This window comes from Puma concolor, chromosome B3 (genome assembly GCF_028749965.1).
Source record: "Puma concolor isolate L17-30 chromosome B3, mPumCon1.1.hap2, whole genome shotgun sequence".
NCBI lineage: Eukaryota > Metazoa > Chordata > Mammalia > Carnivora > Felidae > Puma > Puma concolor.
In genome coordinates this window covers 43,843,196-43,864,746 of record NC_141672.1, presented here as the reverse complement: position 1 = coordinate 43,864,746, position 21,551 = coordinate 43,843,196, and the positions used below count along the sequence as shown (strand labels likewise).

Genomic DNA, 21,551 nt, shown 5'->3' with positions numbered 1-21,551 from the left:
CTTCTGCAAAATGTATTTATTGCCATTCTACCAAGGAACAATAAGCTGGTGTGGACAACTGTCCCTCTCCCATTGGGTGCTGTGCAGGGCTGGTCCTGCCAGCTTCCTGAGCTTTCCAAGATGGTGCTGCAGAAGCCAAGTTCAGCACAGAGAAACTACTGGAACCATGGCACTACCAGGTTCAGAGCCGGCGAACCAAGAGTAAAGGCCCCATGTGCTCCTAGCCAGCAAAGAATGACATCTTCTAAACCATCAGGGCCAAACTTCCTTTTGCATGAAACCAGGTCTCTTTATCTGCTTAGGCACCACAGCTTCCAGAATATTGAGCAAATGTTTTTATCACAATCTTATGAATACAGGTTTTTTTTTTTTTTTTTTTCTGGGCCTGAGACACTAGGGTGTTCTTTTAAGACATGACTTTCAGAGATAATTCTGGATTGAAATCTGGGTCATTTGGAAGTATTGACCTTGGACAGGTCATGTAATCTTTCTAAACCTGTTTCCTCTTGTGTTAAAATGGGAATAATACCACCACCCTCAAAGGTAGATGTTACCACCAATGATGATTAAGATAAGATCTACAAAAGCACCAGCACAGCACCTGTCATGTAGTAGACATTCAATAATTTTTTTGGTGGGGGGCCCAGATTCTTGTTCCTAGTGCTCATGTATTCATTACCAACCCTAGATCCGAGCTCTCCACACTCCCCAAGTCAACTCAGTTCATATTCCAAAGAGATAAAGTGATGGATATTTTCATAAAGTTATTTTAAAACATCTTGTGTTGGCCATTTAACATGAAACCTACCTGAATTTTTTCATTGGAGACTGCTTTTCTTGAGCAGTGGCCAGATGACCAGAATAGTAGACTGGGAAAAACATAATGTTCCAGTTTGTTGAAAACCAAGTCATGAAAAATGGACAGTAGAAGTTCTTGTAAGTAATTTTTACAATCTGTGTGGTTCCAACCCAAGACGATGAGACTGACAAGATGATCAAAAGTCCCCAGACGGCCTTCAGAACCATGGACGTGCATGACCGGCAGCGAGCCTTGATTCTGTTTTCTTGGCTGCTGTTCTCAGGATGAGTCTGTGTTCCATCATCCCCTGAAAACAGGAAAGGAATACAAATGTGTGGAAATCAGGTTATAAAACAGTGACCAAAGAGGCACACAGTAGAATTACCGGTGTTTTTCTTTTTTTTCACCATCATTTAAAGAGACTGATAACTCCGGCTCACCTTCTCTCCAGAATCTCTGCTCTGTAAGGTACAGTATATATCTCATCCCCAATCCAAGCCATGACACTGCTCATGAACTTGGTGGATGCTACACTGCCCTTCCATGTATCCTACCCACTTTCTTGTAAAAGCATTACATATTTCAGCCCCAGAGACTTCGGCCTTGGCCACATGTCCTGCTTTGTCTGATCAAATGTGAGCAGGGAGGTGTGAGGTATTGCCACGGCCCAGCAGAACTGTTAAGAGGCATGACAAGGCCCCACTAAACTCTCTTGCTTTTCTTCTCTGTCACTAGAATGCAAATTCCCAAATAGGAGCTGTCTTTTCAGTCTCTGTGGGAGAATGAGCAGAAGCCAACCAAGGCAGCCTTGTCTCTGCTGACATGAAAAGTAAGTGAGAAATAAATATTTGTCGTTAGACTCCACTAAAGTGCTTTTAATTTTGTTTTTGATTTTCTTAAAGTGCAGCAAAGCTGGCTCTTAAATTGAAGAGCAATGTGCCCCAAGAACAGGGCGAATCCTGACGACACAAAATCGTTTCCCACCCACCTCAGAACAAATGACTATTTAACGTATTTCTGGGAGCACAATGAGTTCAGCTTTGTATCTTTACATTTACTAAGAAAATTCAGCAGCAGTTTTTACATTAAAGTAGTCAAAACTTCCTGAAAGTGACGATCATAAAGGCCTTCTCCCTTGATAGAGAAAACAAGTTCAACACAATAACTTTATGCACCTCTCAGGAAACTAAAGGGGAGCAGAGGTCATCCTGAATCCCCAGGCTGAGATCCCAGGTGGTAGAATCCTGAGGGAAGGGAGGCAGAATTGCCTACAAGTTCTCTCCTGTCTCCAGGTACCTCCTTTGAGCACAAGGTTTATCCCGGGGGGTTAAGAAAGTGGTGTGGTCCACACATTGCAAGTGGGAGTGGATGGTAGTCATTTTACCTCTCCGGAACCTGCTGACTCTCTCGTGCTGAATGTGTTCCTCCTATTGCTTAATGAGCCAGGCGTGACTGCCCCGCTGGAGTAAAAACTTTCCCATAGCTAAGGCTTTCGGTTATAATTATTCGGGGAGGGGGGGTAGCAAGCCTTTAAGGTGAATTCTGAATTGGGGAATATAAACCAAGTAATGACAAACACAGCAATTACCACATGACTTCCGAGTCTTATAAACCGTACTGAATTCTCAGGGCCAAGGCCTCTAGAAGATGAAAACTGGTATTCTTTCATTTATATATTCAACAAAATACTTGGTAATCAATCAGATCACCAGGAGCTGGTTAGCTAGTTGGGTGCCAGGGGTTCAAAAGTGAAAGACGTGAGCTCACATCCCAGTGGAAAGCCAGAACACACATCCAACACAAGTGTGATAAGGGGCAAAGACGGTAGATACTAGGCCACGTGGAGGCAGAGGAGCAGCACTGGTTAAGGGTTAAGGGATGGGGTGGAAAGTGATTAGGAGAAACTTCCATGATGCAGTGACATTGAGTCTCGAAGTGTGAGCCAGCTAGCTCCCTTTACTGTGTATAGACAATACCTGCTCTTGATAAGAGTTCTGCAAATCCTCCCTACAACCATCTGACTTATGCAGAGAGCAGAGGGGAGAAAATGAGTAAGAGGGTAGAATAAGAGACTCTTGTCTTGGGAGGCTGGGAGAGAAACATTAACCTACTCAGTTAAATAGGTATTACCACTTCCATTTTACAGATGAAAAAACTGAGGCTTATGTGAAAGGTTGTCCAAGGTTGAACCCAAGTCAGCATGACTCTAGGCTCCAAATCTTTTATTCTGAACACTCCTTCTGTCTAGGTTTCAGGCTTGAGCTCTCCATTCAAGCACTGGAAGTTTCAGAAGGGATTTGGAGAAAAATTTCTGTTTCCTGATGGGAATGGTAGTCTTGTACAAAGTTTAAGAGGAGTGATGTCTAAGAGAAAGGTATACTCTACATTTCAGATTATTAATTCTCAGGGACTATCTCATAAAGGAGGAATGATTCTACAGAGATTCTCAATATCCCTTTAAGTTGATATCTGCCTTCACTGTCACCTTCTCTGAAGGTCGCTTGGTGCCACCATCATACCATGGACAGTACTTTGGATGACATTAGTCGTCACCTAAATCCCCCCATATCTTTGACCCATTCTTCTGCTAACTAGATGTAATTGTTGCCAATCTTTAATTTTACCGCCTATAGATACCCTAGAAAGACTGGGTCTACAGAGCTCTTTTATTTTTCTGGTCATTTAAAATTTTCGACAGTCCTGCTTAGCTTTATGGTTTTGTATGTATCCTTCAAACTGATATACCAGGAGTTCCATCCCTTACTACGAGCCTGGATTAGAGTCATTACTGGTAGAGGCCACTGGAATTTGGACACATGAGTAGAACCATTGTATGGCCTTGAGCACATGTCTGACTCTAGCTTAGCTTCTTCATCTGCCAAACAGTGATAATATTTGCCTCATGGGATTTGTTTTGAGGTTAAGTACATAGTATTCCTGAAAGCATGGTGAGCTGCTCTTCAGATTATTCTCCTTTTCTCATTTTTCTATGGTGCCCTGGAATAACCCTAAGTGCCTTCTGAATCATCACAGAAAGAGTAAATTACGTCCCATGTGATCTTTCATGGTATAGCCTTTGACATGTGTAGTTTGCATATGACAGATATGGCAAGTCTTTGTCAACCAGTATATTTAATTTGTAGTTTGCATATGATAGATAAAGCAAGTCCTTATTAACCAGAATACTTAATTAACTGGAACATTCTATTCTGCAGATAACTGGGATAATAGGAATATTACTGCAACTTATTAAAGCCAATTAAAATTTTCTGAAGATTTATGATGCCATTTTCTTCATTTTTTTAAAAAGAGCCTTAGGGGCGCCTGGGTGGCGCAGTCGGTTAAGCATCCGACTTCAGCCAGGTCACGATCTCGCGGTCCGTGAGTTCGAGCCCCGCGTCGGGCTCTGGGCTGATGGCTCAGAGCCTGGAGCCTGTTTCCAATTCTGTGTCTCCCTCTCTCTCTGCCCCTCGCCCGTTCATGCTGTCTCTCTCTGTCCCAAAAATAAATAAACGTTGAAAAAAAAATTTTTAAAAAGAGCCTTAGCCTTAGGGTCAATAGTTGCTGATATAGTGTTTTAAAATATTGTCACTTTTTGAAAAAAATATCTTTTCTTATATAAAAAAAAACCCTCTTATCCAATTAGTAGTACCCTAGAAGAGGCTTTCATATTTCCTGTATACCTTTATTTACTGCCCCCCATCCCTAACTGAGTCCCCTGAATTTCCATTTCCCTTCTATTTATTTTTTTAGGCCAGTTTTCTCCAAGTTATGTTTTGTTTTCAACTAACCACTTATTTTGGATGGAGTATTTTGTTGTTGTTGTTTGCTGTTTGATTATTGTTTTTAAGGATGCAAGAGATTTTAAATATGTTACTGATAAAGCAGAAGGAATGAGTGGAAGGAGAGATTGCAAATGCAGGTGAAAAGTGATGGAGAGGAAGTGATCATGGACATAGCAAAAGGAGTTCACATCGGAATGACAGGAACACACACATTAAAGACGGTCCCAAAGTGATGGTCACTGGCAAACAAAAGAATGGAGACATTAAGGCAAAGAGGCAAGCGTCTGTTGGCATACAACTGTTTTGCTTTTTGCAGAAACGGAAGTGTGGTCATGTGACGAGAGGAAGTGAGTATGAACTGGGTACCTGAGCACATTCTCTGGGGAAGGCCATGAGATGTCCACCGCCAAGAAGTACTGGTGTGGGCAACAGCCTAGTGGACTCAGGTGCATTGGGAAATTACAAATTTGCTGGGAAACTCCTGGATCTAGTTATGAGATGTATCAAGCAATTCCAGTAACCCAAGTAACCCGGGAGTTGTTGAGTGTGGTCAAATGTATGTGAGGAAAGTGTAGAGGACTTGACTGATTAGTTAAATGCTGATCAGGGAAGCAGGCGGTGTCCTGAAGGTGCAAAACTGGGGAAACTAGAAGGGCTCCAAAGACCGGCAGTCCTGACGAGCACAAAAGCAGAGTCTGTGATTTTACTAACAGTGTTTTCATTCTTCTTAGAGTGGGAGTGCGCTACCACTGACTCCCAGGGCTAAGAGCAAAGATGCTGGCTTTTGACATCTTCAAGAAGCGGAAACTAGATACCCTGTAAACTTAATAGGGTGTCACCATTTATTTATTTACTTATTATTATTTTTAACGTTTATTTATTTTTGAGACAGAGAGACACAGAGCATGAACGGGGGAGGGTCAGAGAGAGGGAGACACAGAATCTGAAACAGGCTCCAGGCTCTGAGCTGTCAGCACAGAGCCTGACGCGGGGCTCGAACTCACAGACTGCTAGATCATGACCTGAGCCAAAGTCAGACTCTTAACCGGCTGAGCCACCCAGGCGCCCTGGGTGTCACCATTTAATCATGTGTTAAGCCCTGCAACGGCAGGTTTTGGTATTTGGTTTCTCTGCTACACTGTACGTATCCCACTAACAGATCCCATCTATACATGTCCCTTCTTCCTTCTCCTCCCACTTGATAAATTCCCCACTCCCACTCCTCAGAGTCCATGTAACATCCCTGCGTTCTGGGCCAATGGTGTGATCTTTCACGGCTGGTTCGAAGGTTACCTAGGTGTACTGTTATTTAAGAGGAGGTCAGAGAGGGAGGGAGCCAAAACATAAGAGACTCTTAAAAACAGAACTGAGGGGCGCCTGGGTGGCGCAGTCGGTTAAGCGTCCGACTTCAGCCAGGTCACGATCTCGGGGTCCGTGAGTTCGAGCCCCGCGTCAGGCTATGGGCTGATGGCTCAGAACCTGGAGCCTGCTTCCGATTCTGTGACTCCCTCTCTCTCTGCCCCTCCCCCCTTCGTGCTCTGTCTCTCTCTGTCCCAAAAATAAATAAACGTTGAAAAAAAAAATTAAAAAAAAAAAAAAAAAAAAACAGAACTGAGGGTTGATGGGGGGTGAGAGGGACGAGAGGGTGGGTGATGGGTACTGAGGAGGGCACCTGTTGGAATGAGCACTGGGTGTTGTATGGAAACCAATTTGACAATAAATTTCATGTTTAAAAAAAAAAAAAGAGGAGGTCACCAGCTCACCTGATCTGTTCTGCCTTTCGACTCTATGTCCGCAAACTCCAGAAGATCCTCGGCTCTGAAGTTCAAGAATAGGAGCAGAAGAATCTTCGGTGACAGAAAGAGGGGACAGTTGCCTACTGATGCCACTGTGTGAACTGGGGCAGTTGGCTCCTGGTTTACATCGAGTAACTGATGATCTGGAGGTACCTGGGAAGAAAGAGTTCATACCAGTTTGAGAACCTGCCAAAAGGAAAACTGGAAACAGATTTTGTTCATTTGTATTATTTTTTTAAAGTAGGCTCCAATGCAGGGCTTGAACCCACAACCCTGAGGTCAAGACCTGAGCTGAGATCAGGAACTGGACACGTAACCAAATGAGCCACCCAGGTACCCCTGGAACAAGATTTTAAATGCCCTGGCAGTAAAACACACGGCCCTGATGGAACCTTCCTTGAGCTCATTTCTAATTTTATCAGAGGGGCTCCTAAAAAGAAAAGTCTGCGTTGGCAAGGTCTGTGTCCCTAAGATTAAGGATCTTTTTAGATAACTCTGTCCACCAAAACTGAACTTTAGAAAATGGCGCTTGGTCTGATGCACCTGTTCTGAATTAGAACTGCTAACAACAAACAGTTTACCTCAAGGGAGGGAAACTGTGACGTCATGCTTGCATCCTCCTTATTCTTCCTAAGGTTGGCTGTTGAATTCCTAACTAGTGAAAGTGCCCACAGTGACTCCTGTCGAGTCCACCCTACGCTTTTCCATCGGACTGGTCACTAAAGTCCAATTTGGTTGTGTCTCCTCAATCCCTCTGGCCTCTACCCGCTCTTACAGATGAAAACGCAGGCCTCAGGATCCTCCACGGGTTAAGCCCCTCCCAATCCTGATTAATCTCCATGGACCCCCACCCAGGCTTGGCTTCATGGGCCTGGAGCCAGTGCAGTCACACGGGGTGCTGTGCTTCTTTGGAAGAACCTCACACACCCCACCCCCCCTCCAAGGTCTAGGGTGCCACATGGAAATTCTTTTACATTTCAGTTTTTTTGTGTGTGACTTTTTTATTTACTCATTTAATTTTATTTTTGAAAGAGAGAGAGAGAGAGAGGCACAGAGCATAGGCGGGGAAGGGGCAGAGAGAGAAGGAGACACAGAATCTGAAGCAGGCTCCGGGCTCTGAGCTGTCAGCTCAGTGCCCCATGCGGGGCTTGAACCCATGAACCACGAGATCATGACCTGTGCCGAAGTTGGATGCTTAACTGATCGAGCCACCCAAACTCCCCCTTCTTTTTTTTTTTTTTTTTAAAGTTTACTTACTTGAGAGAGACAGTGAGAGAGCGTGAGTGAGCATGAGCAGGGGAGGGGCAGAGAGAGAGGAGACAGAGAATCCCAAGCAGGCTCCGTGTTGTCTATGCTGAGCCCGATGCGGGCTTAAACTCACGAACTGCAAGTCATGACCCAAGACGAAACCCAGAGTGGGTCACTTAACCTACTGAGCCCCCCAGGTGCCCCTCTAAGTGACTTCTGATGGGATAATGGAGCACAAGCAGGGGGCTTGGAGCCTCAGCTCAGGCTTGGTTTTGCCTCCTGTTGTCTCCCCACCTCCTGGGGTCGGTTTTCAGCCACCACACCTGAGTCCTTGGTTAACAACTGTACAGGGACCTGGGTACTGGTATGGGGAGTGCTGGGATCTCAGGGTGAGACTCCCAGTGCCTGCGGGGGCCTGCATTCACCCAGCAAGCATCCCTCTGTCCAAGGGAGCAGATGTTAAATAGCAAATAAAAAATGCCATGGTGAGTAGAAAGAGAACGTAAGAAAGGAGAAAAACCATTTTCTGCTTTTTGAACAAGGAACTTGACATTTTCCCTTGGCACCGGAACCTCAAATTACATAGCTAACCCTGCCCCCATCTGAATACTCCATTCCAGTGAGGCTGGTTCTGGCTGCGTTCTGACACCTTACTCTTAGTACTGATAGCTTTAAGCCTTTTACTGGGTTGTCCCTCTACCTGGAACATCCTGAATCTACCCAGGCCTTTAAACAGTAAGATCAAATCCTGATCAGTTCATTCAGTCTTTGCTGTTAAGTCACATGCATCGACACTTTCTTTGAACTTTCCCCGAAGGAGCTCATTTTGACGGTAGTCATGCACTGGCTTCCCCGGGGCTTCACTTTCTCACGTGTGAATGCTTCAACTCTGTCTGCAGAAGCTGCCTGCCTCTCCGTCTGTCGGAGACTGTTCTACACTCTCTCACCGTCCCTTGCTCTGAGTAAATGTTTAATTTTGAAATAATTTTATATTTACAGAACGGTCGGAAAGATAGTCCAGAGAGTTCCCAGATGCTCTTTACCCAGGTTCCTCCAACGTCAACATCTTGCATCTTCTGGTGCATTTGTCAAAATGAAGAGATTAACGTTGGTAAGTACCATTGACCACATTCCAAATGTTCTTTGGATGCCACTAGCTTTATCACTAGTGGCCTTTTCCTGGGCCAGGACTCCACCCAGGACACCACATTACATTCAGTCATCGTGTCTCCTTGGCTGCCTATGTTTGTTCACAGAGTACATTTATTTTTCCTTGTAAGTTAGGAGTGTCTCTATTTCTAGTAGATACTCTGCTCTGCAGAACAGAAGCTATCATCCTCTCTGGGTCACAGAGGTTATGTCTTGGCGTGGTGCTTTCTGAGATGGTAGAAAACCAACCAATGAAATGCAAAATCTTGAAATAGCAATGGCGTCTTGGCTTTAGTTTGGCTTTGAATAATCATGTCACGGACTGTGTGAGTAATCACGTAAAGCAATCTAATCAGAACTTTGAGAAGCAGTGGTGTCCAGAAAAAGAACGCTTGAATTCCTGAACCATCATCTCCCGCAAGAACCGAGCAGAACTGCAGAGCAACTTAGCTCTGAGTGTTCGTTCTGCGTTCCAGGCCTCCCCATCTATGACAAAAGTGTATCTTGTTTTCTTTCCTTTTCTATTTTTCTCAGTCTTGGGAAAAACAAGGAGAAGTCTATAAAAATGGAATTAGCTATAGCATCTATTATTAAGTGTCTCAAGTTGCCCTAATTAAAATGTATTATATAATCTTGCATTTAAAAGAATAAAAAATGTATGAGTACTCAAAAAAATCAATAGAAGAATTACAGACCAATTATTATGCCTAAATTAATGCTATATTAGTATTATTACAAAAGTGTCAAAACACATAAGGTTTTTAGTTTACATATCCAAAATGTTTACTGTGACTTTCACAACTATGTCTCTTTTTTTAAAATTTTTTAAAATATTTATTTATTTTTGAGAGGGACAGAGTATGAGTGGGGGAGGGGCAGAGAGAGGGAGACACAGAATCTGAAGCAAGCTCCAGGCTCCGAGCTGTCAGCACAGAGCCCCATGCTGGGCTTGAACTCACGAACTGCGAGATCATGACCTGAGCCAAAGTTTGCCACTTAGCTGACTGAACCACCCAGGCACCCATCCAACTATGTTTCTAATTGAGTATTTCAAATTCAATGAAAAGAGTCTGTTTAAAATCCAGTGAACTCTCATTTATGTTCTTCCAGAGGGGCTGACACTCAGATACTCCAGGAGTCATTTTTAATTTATCTTTCAAGTATTTTTCATTAGTGAGTTACGCCTTCTCATGTTTTCTTAGGGGAATATCAGGTTTCATTTTGTGATCATTTGGCAATTACAGGCCAAAAGGAGGAAGTCCAAAAATAGGTTGGGAAGCTAGTTGAGCAAGGATTGAGATAAAACATTGGCCATAGACACTAAGAAGTTGGTAAATCATGTGTATCTGGGAGCGTTGGATTTGTAAGCCAAACTAGTGATTTCTCCGGCTTCCTCATTTTCACTAAATGTTATGTCCTGGCTTCTGCACCTCCTGGTCCCTATGCAATACAGCTCAACACCCATTTTCTGCTGCCTCACACTGGTTGATTTATGGACGAGATCCGGGAGCAGTTGAGCCACTGGAGACATTTAAACCATTGTCCTAAAAAGGCACACTTTAAACTTCAGAGCCAGGCCCAGAGGCACGGTCAGGGCTTGGGCCATGAAACAGTCATCTCCAATCCTGGAAGTGAAAACACCACCCCATGCTACACAGTCTTGTGCCATTCACTTAATATAAAGCCAACTCTGACAAAAATCATATTCAGAATGTCACCTGGGATGCTAGGTGACATCATATCTATTTTCTATTGTCTATGCCACAATGAGTGCCTGGGCATCACAAATTCAGTTAGTGAAAAGTGTTTAGACTTTAATAAGTATTGAGAGTAAACTGTATTAGAAGTGATAGGTTGGAAGTCTCTCAGTGGTCACACCAGACGGCCCCCACTCTTCCTTGTAAAGACACCTGCTCACGTGAGCCATAGCAGTAGGGCCATCTTGTGTCATTTTTCATATTTGTCCATGCATAACGATAGAATTTCTTCATTCACACTGGTTAGGCTCTGCATGTTCCCCAAATCAACTTAACTCAACAAATAGTTATTAAGCCACGATTCTAGGGCAGGTATTGTGTCAGGAACAGGAGTTAGATAATGAAGAATACACAGTCCCCGCCTGCATGGTATTGGGATCAGACTTGTAACCAATTAACCATAATTTAATGTGAATTGGAGAGCAAGAAGAAAGGGAGTGATTCATTCTGCCTGGAGCAGGGAAGTCTCTATGGGTTGCTACATCAAAGTTGGCTTTGAACGATGAGCAGGGCTTTGCCAGACAGAGTTCTAGGCTGAGGAATAGGCGATAGAGTCAGAGGAAACCACAGGAGCAAATACTCAGAGGGGTAAAGAGGACGCTATGAAACAATGGTGAGATGAGCAGCTCTAAGGTGCTGAATTCTGAGTACAAACAAGCATTGAAAATCCTTTCAGGAGTGTTGTTCAGATTAAATGGTCCACAGAACGTACGCAATCGATGTACACTATTATAAGGAAAAATAAGCAGCTAAACAAAAATGATCGTTAATGGTACTTTATCAGTGAGAACGTCTGACTTCAGATCATAGAAATCCAAACTCGATCAGTTTACACAAAAATGGGGAGTTTTTAGGAGCTTAGCAACCAAGGGACAGGGCAGCCAGGAATGTCCCTAAACCTCAGGAACACCTGGGACCTGGGGCAGCGTGTAGGCAGACAGTCCCCATCTCCCACTGCAGGTGCCAGATTCATGTCTTCTCACTTGGCCTCTGTTTGCCTTTCTCTGCAGAAAATTTAATCATTTGAAGCTCCCAGCTTTCCAGTCTTGTAGCTAGCCTCCTGGGAGAAATCTAGTTGCCCAGAGTCAAAAATCTCGAGGCAGGAAATTGTGTCTTACACTGATGCCTGGTACAATTTCTGTGGCCACAGATCACGGCGACAACACCAGGAAAGGGCAAGTGTGGCTGGGGTGACAGGGCCCTGGGCGTCCACTTAGAAACCTCAAAGCAAAAAGGGCAAAGAAATGCTGAGGAAAGCCTAATCAGAGTGTAAGGTGTAGGGTTCTCAGATGACAACTTGAAAAGCCGTGTGATAAAAAGTAACTAGGAAAAGGTCTTGGGAAAGTAGATGAGAGGGGCGCCTGGGTGGCTCAGCCGGTTAAGCGGCCAACTTCAGCCCAGGTCATGATCTCGTGGTCCGTGAGTTTGAGCCCCGAGTCGGGCTCTGTGCTGACAGCTCAGAGCCTGGAGCCTGTTTCAGATTCTGTGTCTCCCTCTCTCTGGCCCTCCCCCGTTCATGCTTTGTCTCTCTCGGTCTCAAAAATAAATAAACGCTAAAAAAAAAAAAAAAAAAAAAAATTAAAAAAAAAAAAAGTAGATGAGAAAGAAGCAATGTGTCAGGTAAGATTCTGTGTGAGCAAGCACAAGACGACTTGGAAGATAATGGACCAGACTCTAGACATCATTCTAATAAGAGCCCTGCCGTTGACTCTCATCTCTCATGAACACAAAAAATCAAGGACATATTTGGTTCTACTAAGCATTATACTGAACAGTGAGCTAGAGATCTTATCCTCACTTGCCCCAAGCTATGCCTCATACTTACCTGAAACACCACAGGTAGCCCTGATGCCCAAACATAAAGACACCGTCCTGGGGATGGGGGATGTGGGCGGGGGGTGTTGGGAAGGAAAGTGGAGTCGGAGAGGTAGGGGCTGTACGACAAGAGGCAGCATAAAGTCCTGGAAAGACTTCCCGGAAGGGCAGGACACCGATTGTCTATGTCCTCTCAGGTAAATCACTTGACTTCTCTTTGTATTCTTTCATACTCTGAAATTTAGTGATTGAGCAAAATGATCTCCTAATTCCCTGTAGCTTTCTCTCCTTTGATTTAAAGATATTTCAAGCAAGCACCTGGAAATCATGTTTAACCATAAAACAAACTGTCGATTTTCAGCTAATTTTTTATACCCATTTATATTAGTCAAGGTTTCAGAAGGAAGGGAGAGCAAACTCAAAATTAGGATACTTTATTAGAAAGGTGCTCAAGGTTTAGGGCTATAAGGCTATATGGTTCCCTAAGCCGCCCACTGCAGCATCACCTGGGAGCTTGTTAGCAATGCAAATTCTTAGGGCACCTGGGTGGTTCAATGGGTTAACTGTCTGACTTTGACTCGGGTCATGATCTTGCGGTTCGTGGGTTCGAGCCATGCGCCATGCTGTAGGCCGGAGCCTTCTTTGGATTTTGTGTCTCCCGGTCTCTCTACCCCTCCCCCGCTCATGCTCTGTCTCTCAAATATAAACTTCAAAAAAGATTTTTTAAATGAAAATTCTCAGCAGCCACTTCAGACTATTAAATTAGAAACTGCGGTGGGGGTAACCTATGATTTAAGGAGCCCTCCAGGTGATTCCAATGCAAGTTAAAATTTTGAGAACCACTGTATGTAATACCACAGGGGGGAGGGAAGTACCCAGGTGTAACGAAGGCTCACTCTTACTATACTTAGGCCTGAAGGGACAAGGAGAGGGAGTGATTGGAAAAATCTGGAAGGAGAGGCTTGCCTGAGATGAGTTATGACTTTTCATTAAGGTAGGCATCCAGCTGGGAGTTCCTGAAAATAGTCCTTTCCTTTGATATCTCTTAGGGACCCCCCTTGATCAGTAAACCAAGGCCAGAGGGCAAGACAGCTTATTTCCGTAGTCCATACAGTTCAACTACCACAAAGAAAGAGAAGTAGAGAAAGGTTGTGGGGCAGGTAGAAAAAGAATCTGGAGGGGCAAAGGTATCTATATACCATGTTTCTACAATAATATTATAATCACAGAATCAGGGCCTAGACCACAAGATCTCCTAGCTGTAAGCTTCTTTGATGAATGATTCTTCTTTGATGATTCTTCCAACCAATCTCTTGAAAGTCATACTTTAAGCATAAAACTAGCTTTGACTATTTTCAAATAATCTTTTATAAGTGTGTTGCTTTTAAATATGCATGATCTTTCCTGCCAAGATGTTACAATCACTGAAGAAACATCGAAGACAGAAATGCAATCCTGAATTTTGACTTGGAGTTGGTTGGAAGTTACAACAATCACTGTGACATTTTGTCTTATAAAAACAGGTAAGATGCCAACAATTCAACAAAAGGTTATGTAAAAAGCCATATTTCAGCTTACTTTTTTAAACTCATGTTCCATCAAATTACAATGGCAGAAAATATTCCTTGTAGTGAGGGAATATTTATTGTCATCAGTATTGGTTGAGTTTTCATTGAAGTCTATATGGAATTTGCAAAAAAGTTACTCACTTCTTAGGTAAACACTTAATCCTAGGGGGTCAGCATGGTGGATGGTTAATACACAAGCAATATACCAACTTCCTGTTTCAATTCTGCACCGCCTTACTCTTTAAAGCCCAAGGTCTCCTGCACAACACTGTTTTACTTACTAGTATTATTCACTCTATGTAGCTCTGAACATTCTTGATTCATTTCACAGAGAAATATCTTTTAAAATAACCTAGTTGTTGGTTATATTATTATGCGTATTTTTTGTACCAAATTTTTTTCAAGACTTGCTAATTATCTTCTTGCTAACCATCTCATCTTATTCAAGACGTAAATATGAAATATTTGGGTACCTATATAGGCATATTAAAGTGACCTTTTAGGGGAGCCTGGGTGGCCCAGTCGGTTAAGCGTCTGACTGTAGCTCAGGTCATGATCTCATGGTCCGTGAGTTCAAGCCCTGCATCGGGCTCTGTGCTGACAGCTCAGAGCCTGGAGCCTGCTTTGGATTCTGTGTCTCCCTCTCTCTCTGCCCCTCCCCTGCTTGTGCTCTGTGTCTCTCTCTCAAAAATAAATAAACAACATTAAAAAAATTTTTAAAGAAAAAAATTAAAAAATCTTTTAAAACCGAATTAGTTTTTATTTACCTAAAAGGTGTAATTAGAAGAAAGGACTAATAATTGCTATATTTATGCTATATACATCTTGTTCCTAAAACAGTATTAATTTATTCTATCTGGAATAAGATTTATTTTCTCTATCTATAACTAACTTTAAAACTAAAAAAATATGTCACTTCTCCCTGTTTTTACAAGGTAAAAATAAAAGCGTCTAGCACTTATTTAACACCTACCATGTGCCAAGAGCTTTACATATATGATCTCTAAACAACACAACACTGTGGGGTGGACTTTACTATTCTTATTTTACAGAGAAGGAAAGTGGATCTTCAACAGCCCAAGTAAGGGTTTAAAAAGTCGAGTCCAGTGCCAAAGTCCATATTCTTTCCAATACGCTCTGTTGCCCTTTCCATTTCAGCTATTCAGCACTGTTGAGCTCTTTCTGTATGTAGGGGAAATAGTTCCATCGTACAGAAAATAAGGACAATTATTGTTCAGAGAGCAGAGAGATCAATTTCAGCCTGGACAGTTACAGAATACTTAGCAGAGGATGATGGGTTCCAGCAGATCCCAGAGCAGGGCAGGGTTTATATAGGAAGAGAGCCTGGAACAGCTTCCAACAAAGGAAAGTGGAGATTTTGCCTTTTTAGTTGTTGAGAGCAAAAGAGGCATTTTGAAGAGGGATGATGGGTTGGAAGCAGAGTCTCATGAAGGCAAATTTGGGAGAAGAGGGCAAGATGCACAGAACAAATAGAACCTGGAAGAAAGACATCTAATGGAAGTTGTTCAAGCAAAAACATGCTCTTTAAAGAGAGACAGGATTTCCCCTTTAGAAATGTGTATTGCAGTAGGACCCTTTTTCCCCTAAAATCCAGGCATTCACATGGTAAAAGTCGAAAGAACACCAATAATCATAGTCTCTTGTGCTTGGAAACTGGTCATACTTATTCTTCATGGTCATGACTGAACTCTTGTGTGATGCAACCAGAGCACCCCTTACCCCAGGTCTATGTCTGCCAGAGGGGCTCCATTCTTACTTAGGCAACCCATGTATCTGTCAAGCACATGTTCTGGATTTGTACTCTAAAGAAGATTTTGGGATTAACATGCATTTCTCCTGGCTCCCTTCTCCCAAAGAACATATGATCCTTAACACTTGCTTGTTTAGATCATTTCTGGACCCATGTCTCCATCCAGTATCAAGCATTTATTTCCTCACTGCTGCTCAAAGTTGTCACCCTTCCCTCAACTATGGCTCCAAATCATGCCCATGTTTTATTAAGCCTACAGTTGTTTTCCTAATTCCAGCTACCTCTTATCTTGCCCATACTCAGCCTCTGACTACTCAGTCTTGTTACTCCTTACACCTTCTGTCATCTGGAGAGTTAGATTATAGGTTGACCTTGACGATTTTTGCTGAACATTCATAGAAATCTGAAATGGATTTTTAAGTATTCCCAATGTACGTAAGAAAGAATTTCAAATCTATTTGGCCGATCCTAGATATGAATCAGCAGAAATAGTATAAAATTGCCTTTAACATTTTTTTTTGATGATAGTCTCAGTCTTAAATAATTTCCCAGATGATAGAAAGTGTTTTTCACTGCAAAAGAACAAATAAAAATTTTATTAAAAATCTCTAAGCCCCATTAACAACTCCTTGAATGTTTTTTTTAATGTGATTACCTTAGGCCTCTGTCCTACTTTTAACTGCTCAGCACTCAACCCCCTTCCCATTTAGGGGGACCTTCCCCCCCAACTACATAAGTCTTGCTGGGAAAGTGTCCCATATCCCACAATGGAAGCCAAAAGAGGCTTTTTAAAAATTATTTACTACTACTACTACTATTATTATTATTATTATTATTATTATTATTATTATTATTAGAGAGCACAGGAAGGGGAGAGGGGCGGGGGGGGGGAAGAGAGAGGGAGGGGAGGGGAGGGGAGTAGAGGAGAGGAGAGGAGGAGAGGAGAGGAGAGAAAGGAAGAGAGAGAGACTCTTAAGCAGGCTCCATGCTCAGCACAGGGCCCAATCCCATGGCCCTGGGATCATGACCTTAGCCAAAATCAAGAGTTGAATGCTCAACTGACCAAGCCACCCAGGCATCCTCAAATGAAGCTCTTTAGGAAGTATAACACTCTCCCTGCCCCTGACAATGGGGGGCAGGCATGACTGGGTTTCACTCCATCAAAGCCCCGTATCCAAAACTATAAATCTCAAGAAACCAGGATGGTTAAAGTTCCATGAGCAACAGTGGCAGCCGGGTGTTGGGTTGTGATGGCAACAGCAGTATCCTGGAGGATGTCCCGGCTGCTCGGCTGTGAAGGCCCTCAGTTCCTGCACATTTTCCAAGGTTCTGTGAGCCTCCCTTCCCCAGTCCATCCACTAAATCTCCCTTTTGCTAACCAGCCATAACAGCTTTGGAGGCTCCCAGTCAAGAGCTCTAAGACCAACTCTCTAGGACTTTCATGTGCACCCAACCCCCTGGTGGCCTCTTCTCATGTCCTTTCCCCTTTTCTCTAATGTCCTTACTTGCTACTTTTCTTGTATTGTGGCCCTATGAGTAACACACTCTGTTCTCAGGGAGGGGCCCACTGAAAGATTTAGGAAGATTTAGAAAAGGTGTTTTGGAATTCTTGCCAGCTAAGCTACACGAACCCAATGGCAGACATTCTCGAGGGGGTATAGTTGGCCGTTACCTTTGCTGAACACCTGGGCACAAGTTTTCCCCTGGAAGAGAGATGGCTGATTCCTGGGTGAAGGTGGAGAGGGAGAATCTCTATGATCACCAACCCCACTTCTCTCCCATGTCACTCAAGGCTCTGTGATGCCAAACAGCAGGCAGAGATTCATTGACCATACAGTAAAAAGGCCTGTCCTGATGGTTCTGAAATATTCACTTTAAGCCAGAAAAACCAAAAGACATTTAGGATCAACTTTAGAATATTTCCCACAGAGACCAGCTCAATAAATTGAAGCAAGAGAGATTAAGAGAATGCTGTGCCACATACCTGGTCTGGTATAAATCTACAGCTTGGTTACTCTGGACTATTAAATGCAGTCCTGGAAATTGTGCCTTTGAATACCCACCCCTGTGTCTCAGTTGGTAAGACACTGTCATTAAGACTATACAACTATTTTCTTTTTATAATACCATACACCCTATTCCTAAAGCATATATAGATAATGTAATGGTATTAATCATATTTTACATGAATTGATTAATTTTACATTAATCATATTTCAGCTGTGGGCGGGAGTGTTTATGCTTGAAATAATAACTTCTTGTTAAAATAAGTAACTGATTCTAATTTGTTTTCTAAGTCCAGATTTTTATGTTGAGCTTGCTTCCTTGAATGATCTTGTTTGCTTTTCATTAAGCCTTCACGTTGACTTTCTTCGAGTTGAGCCTTTGTCTCTTCTTCCCCTAAAGTCTTCCTTTGCTTGTAATTTGAACTGGAGTATTTACCCACGTGCATGTGCACATGAAGGGAACTAAGATCCCTATGTACCTTACAACATCACTACCACCCTCCAGCAATGTCACTATTGCCCTGAAAATCTTGAAAAATATGCCCTACTGACTGTAGAAACCCTTTACTTACAAATTCCTTCCTGGTAGGTTCTCCTGGAATATACTTTTCCTTCCAAATGGCCCTGGTGAATTTCATAATTGATGGATTAGACAAAGCATTCACAAGGCAGTGTCATAATTTATTCTAGTCAAAAAACAATTCAGGATAACCCAAAAGACCTGTGGCTGTTGACCTAACTGTGTGATAACCCATTAATTAGAAGTTATTGATGCCTACTATGTGTCTGGCCCTCTGCTAAGTGCAAAGAAGACAAGAAGGCATGATGCTTACTCTCATTTTCTTATGGTCTAAGAGGGGAAAAGCCAATTACACAGAAATTTCTATAAACAGCACTGAATTCTGAATGGGTGGACAAGCCAGCTTTTCATCCCGGAGCCAAGGAATGGCTCAGCCCCTTGCAACTGCCAATGGTCCACCAGTATCTTCTCATTTGGGACTTGCCTTTTAAACCAGAAGCTTATGGATCAGTTTACAAAATATTCATGCCTTATGCATGAGCAGAAAGAAAGAAATGGGTAGAAGAGCATGCCAGGGTACAGCTAATGCTGTTAGCATATACATTTGTCACTAGGGAGGAGGACAAGTCAGGAACTGGCAGAGGCAGCTGCTTAGGCAGCTCCACTGTGATTTAGGCCACAATCTAAACACAACACTTTGCAAGTTTCCGCCCCGGGGGATATGGGAAAAGCTACACGGTCAGCATCAGGTTATTTTCACAATTGTTATGGGTGTCCATACCTAGCAGGTGGGTGCACTGACATGGCCTTGAATCTAAACCTGCAAGGTTAAGTCCAAGCTCCACATTCATACGAGCCTCTTCCTCACTCACCTAGACTCTACTGTTCCTTCATTGTCCAGCTCAAGGCCTACCATCAGCTGTCTGGGTCCAATGTCTACTTCCAAGGGCACTTGCTACCACTGATGACCTAAGCAGGGAAATGGAGTGATCAGATTTGGGTTTTTCAAAGAGTGCTCTGCAATGTGGAGAATGGCTTGAGAGGGAGTAACACCAGAGATAGAATGACTTGTTAGGAAAACACTGGAGTGGTCTGGAGGAGAGATAATAGTGGCCTTGCAGAGGTGGTAGCAGTGAGGTCAAAGAGGAGGTTGACTTGAGAGCCACAGCACTGCCATAATTTGGTAAATGATTGGGCATGGTTGTAGGAATGAGGGTGAAGAAGTAGTCAAGAATAAGTATCAGTTTCTGTTCGGGACAACTGAATTGATAAGACACCATTCTTAGACATGTTAAGTGTAAGGTGCATGAAAATCATTCAAGGGAGATGGATGGTGGGCAACTGACACACAAGTCCAGAGTCCAGAAGACATTTTTGGGATGGAGACATAGACTGGAGAGTCAGCAGTATATGGACAAGTCATTAAAGCTATAGGAGATGTTATGGGTTGAATATATCCTACCCCGCCTCAGTTCACATATTGAAGTCCTAATCCCCAGTAGAGCAGAATGTGACCTTATTTGGAGACAGGATCTTTATAGAGGTAACCAAATTAAAATGAGGTCCTTAGGGTGGGCCCTAATTCCATAGGCCTGGTGTCCTTATAAAAAGGGGAAATTTGGGGGGCGCCTGGGTGGCGCAGTCGGTTAAGTGTCCGACTTCAGCCAGGTCACGATCTCGCGGTCCGTGAGTTCGAGCCCCGCGTCAGGCTCTGGGCTGATGGCTCAGAGCCTGGAGCCTGTTTCCGATTCTGTGTCTCCCTCTCTCTCTGCCCCTCCCCCGTTCATGCTCTGTCTCTCTCTGTCCCAAAAATAAATAAAACGTTGAAAAAAAAAATTTAAAAAAAAAAAAAAAAAGGGGAAATTTGGACACAGACATACAAACAGGGAAAACACTATGCAAGATGAAGCCAGATACTGAGGTGTTGTTTCTAGGAGTCAAAGAATGCCAAGGGTCATCAATATATCACTAGGGACTGGGCAAGAAGCATAGAATAGATTCCCTCTCACTGGCCCCAGAAGGAAGAAACCATCCTAACACTGTGATCTCAGATTTCTAGCTTCTAGAACAACGAGACAATAAATTTCTGTTATAAGCCACTAAATTTGTGGTACTTCGTTATGGCAGCACTAGTAAACTCATACAGGCAGGAATGAGATCATCCAGAGAGAGAAGGCTAACTGAGAAACACACATAACCAGGGCTGAGATGCAAGAAAACCAAGAATTAAAGGGGTATGAACCTATAAAAAATAAAGCAGCCAAAAAAGTGAGGGGAAGAAACAGGAGGATGCAACAATATGGAAGCCAGAGAAAGAGAGTGGGAGGAGAAGGCCATGGCACAAAGTTTGGCTTTAGTCATTGTTGACTGTGGAAAGAATACTGTTGGTGGAGTAGCAGGGGCAAAGGGATTGGCCTTTCCTGAGAAAGGCGTGGAAGCTGAGAAAGCACACGCAGGAAGTGTTGACAGCACACACGTGCAAAGAGAAAGGCATTATTTTCTACACAGATTGTGCAAATAAAGAAATGTGATGTTAAGGAGTAGGCAAACCATTCCAAATCTGTTATGTAGAGGATGGGGATGGACACTTTATGCACATGGATGGATGGAGGGACAAGATCAAGTCTCTCTGCCTTAGTTCACAGTACACTGGGGCAAAGAGACCAGAAAACAGGTGAATTATAACCCAACATGCAAAGCCCCGGTATAGTGACAAATCCTGGGCTTGATGGAAATGAGAGTGGCAGGAAGGATGGAGGGAAGATGACAGAGCCAGGTAATTCAGGGTAGTCTTGTTACAAGAAAGATAACCCCTTATTCACGGTGCAAAAGATTCACAAAAATCATGCACGGTGCTGTAATCTAATAGGAGAAGACGTGAAATTTTCTTTAAGCTTCCTGAAACCTTCCTACCCAGAATTCAGGGGAACTGATTTGGCATGTTAATTGCCTCCCTGCCCCCCACGGTCATTTCAAATGTTCAATCAAAACCCTTACTATCAAAGCCATTTCTTGGCCGGAGATGAGGAATCAATATTAAAGTGTTTGCTTTGTTTCTCTGGTAAGCAAATGAGAGTAAATGATCCTCTGGGAGTACTGTATTCACCCATGGGAGGCAAATCAGAGCAGCTAGGAAAGTACTGGAATGCGTACTGCTCTGGTACTGATGGCTGAGCATAATAGATTTAAAAATTCTCTTGCAGAGGCAGCTCTTGCAGTCTGTTAGACACGCTCTCCTCTTGCAATCCTAAATTTATCTAATGGAGTGGAAGATACTTCCATGGTCTGGAAGATGACTTAAATTTACCGCATAGCCCTAGAATACATTAAAGGGTCC

General features: G+C 43.1%; 1 protein-coding gene across 2 annotated transcripts in view; it reads right to left on the bottom strand.

The window, feature by feature from the left end:
* SLC35F4 (solute carrier family 35 member F4) overlaps nucleotides 1-21,551 on the bottom strand; it is a 364,805-nt gene that overhangs the window by 24,796 nt on the left and 318,458 nt on the right. For both annotated transcript variants that reach the window (XM_086709658.1, XM_086709657.1), the window contains exons 2-3: nucleotides 6,348-6,533; nucleotides 809-1,106 (exon numbers count right to left, since the gene is read on the bottom strand). In XM_086709658.1, the coding sequence (XP_086565784.1) occupies nucleotides 809-1,026 (218 nt within the window). In that variant the 5' untranslated portion in view covers nucleotides 1,027-1,106; nucleotides 6,348-6,533. The remainder of the gene's footprint in view (nucleotides 1-808; nucleotides 1,107-6,347; nucleotides 6,534-21,551) is intronic.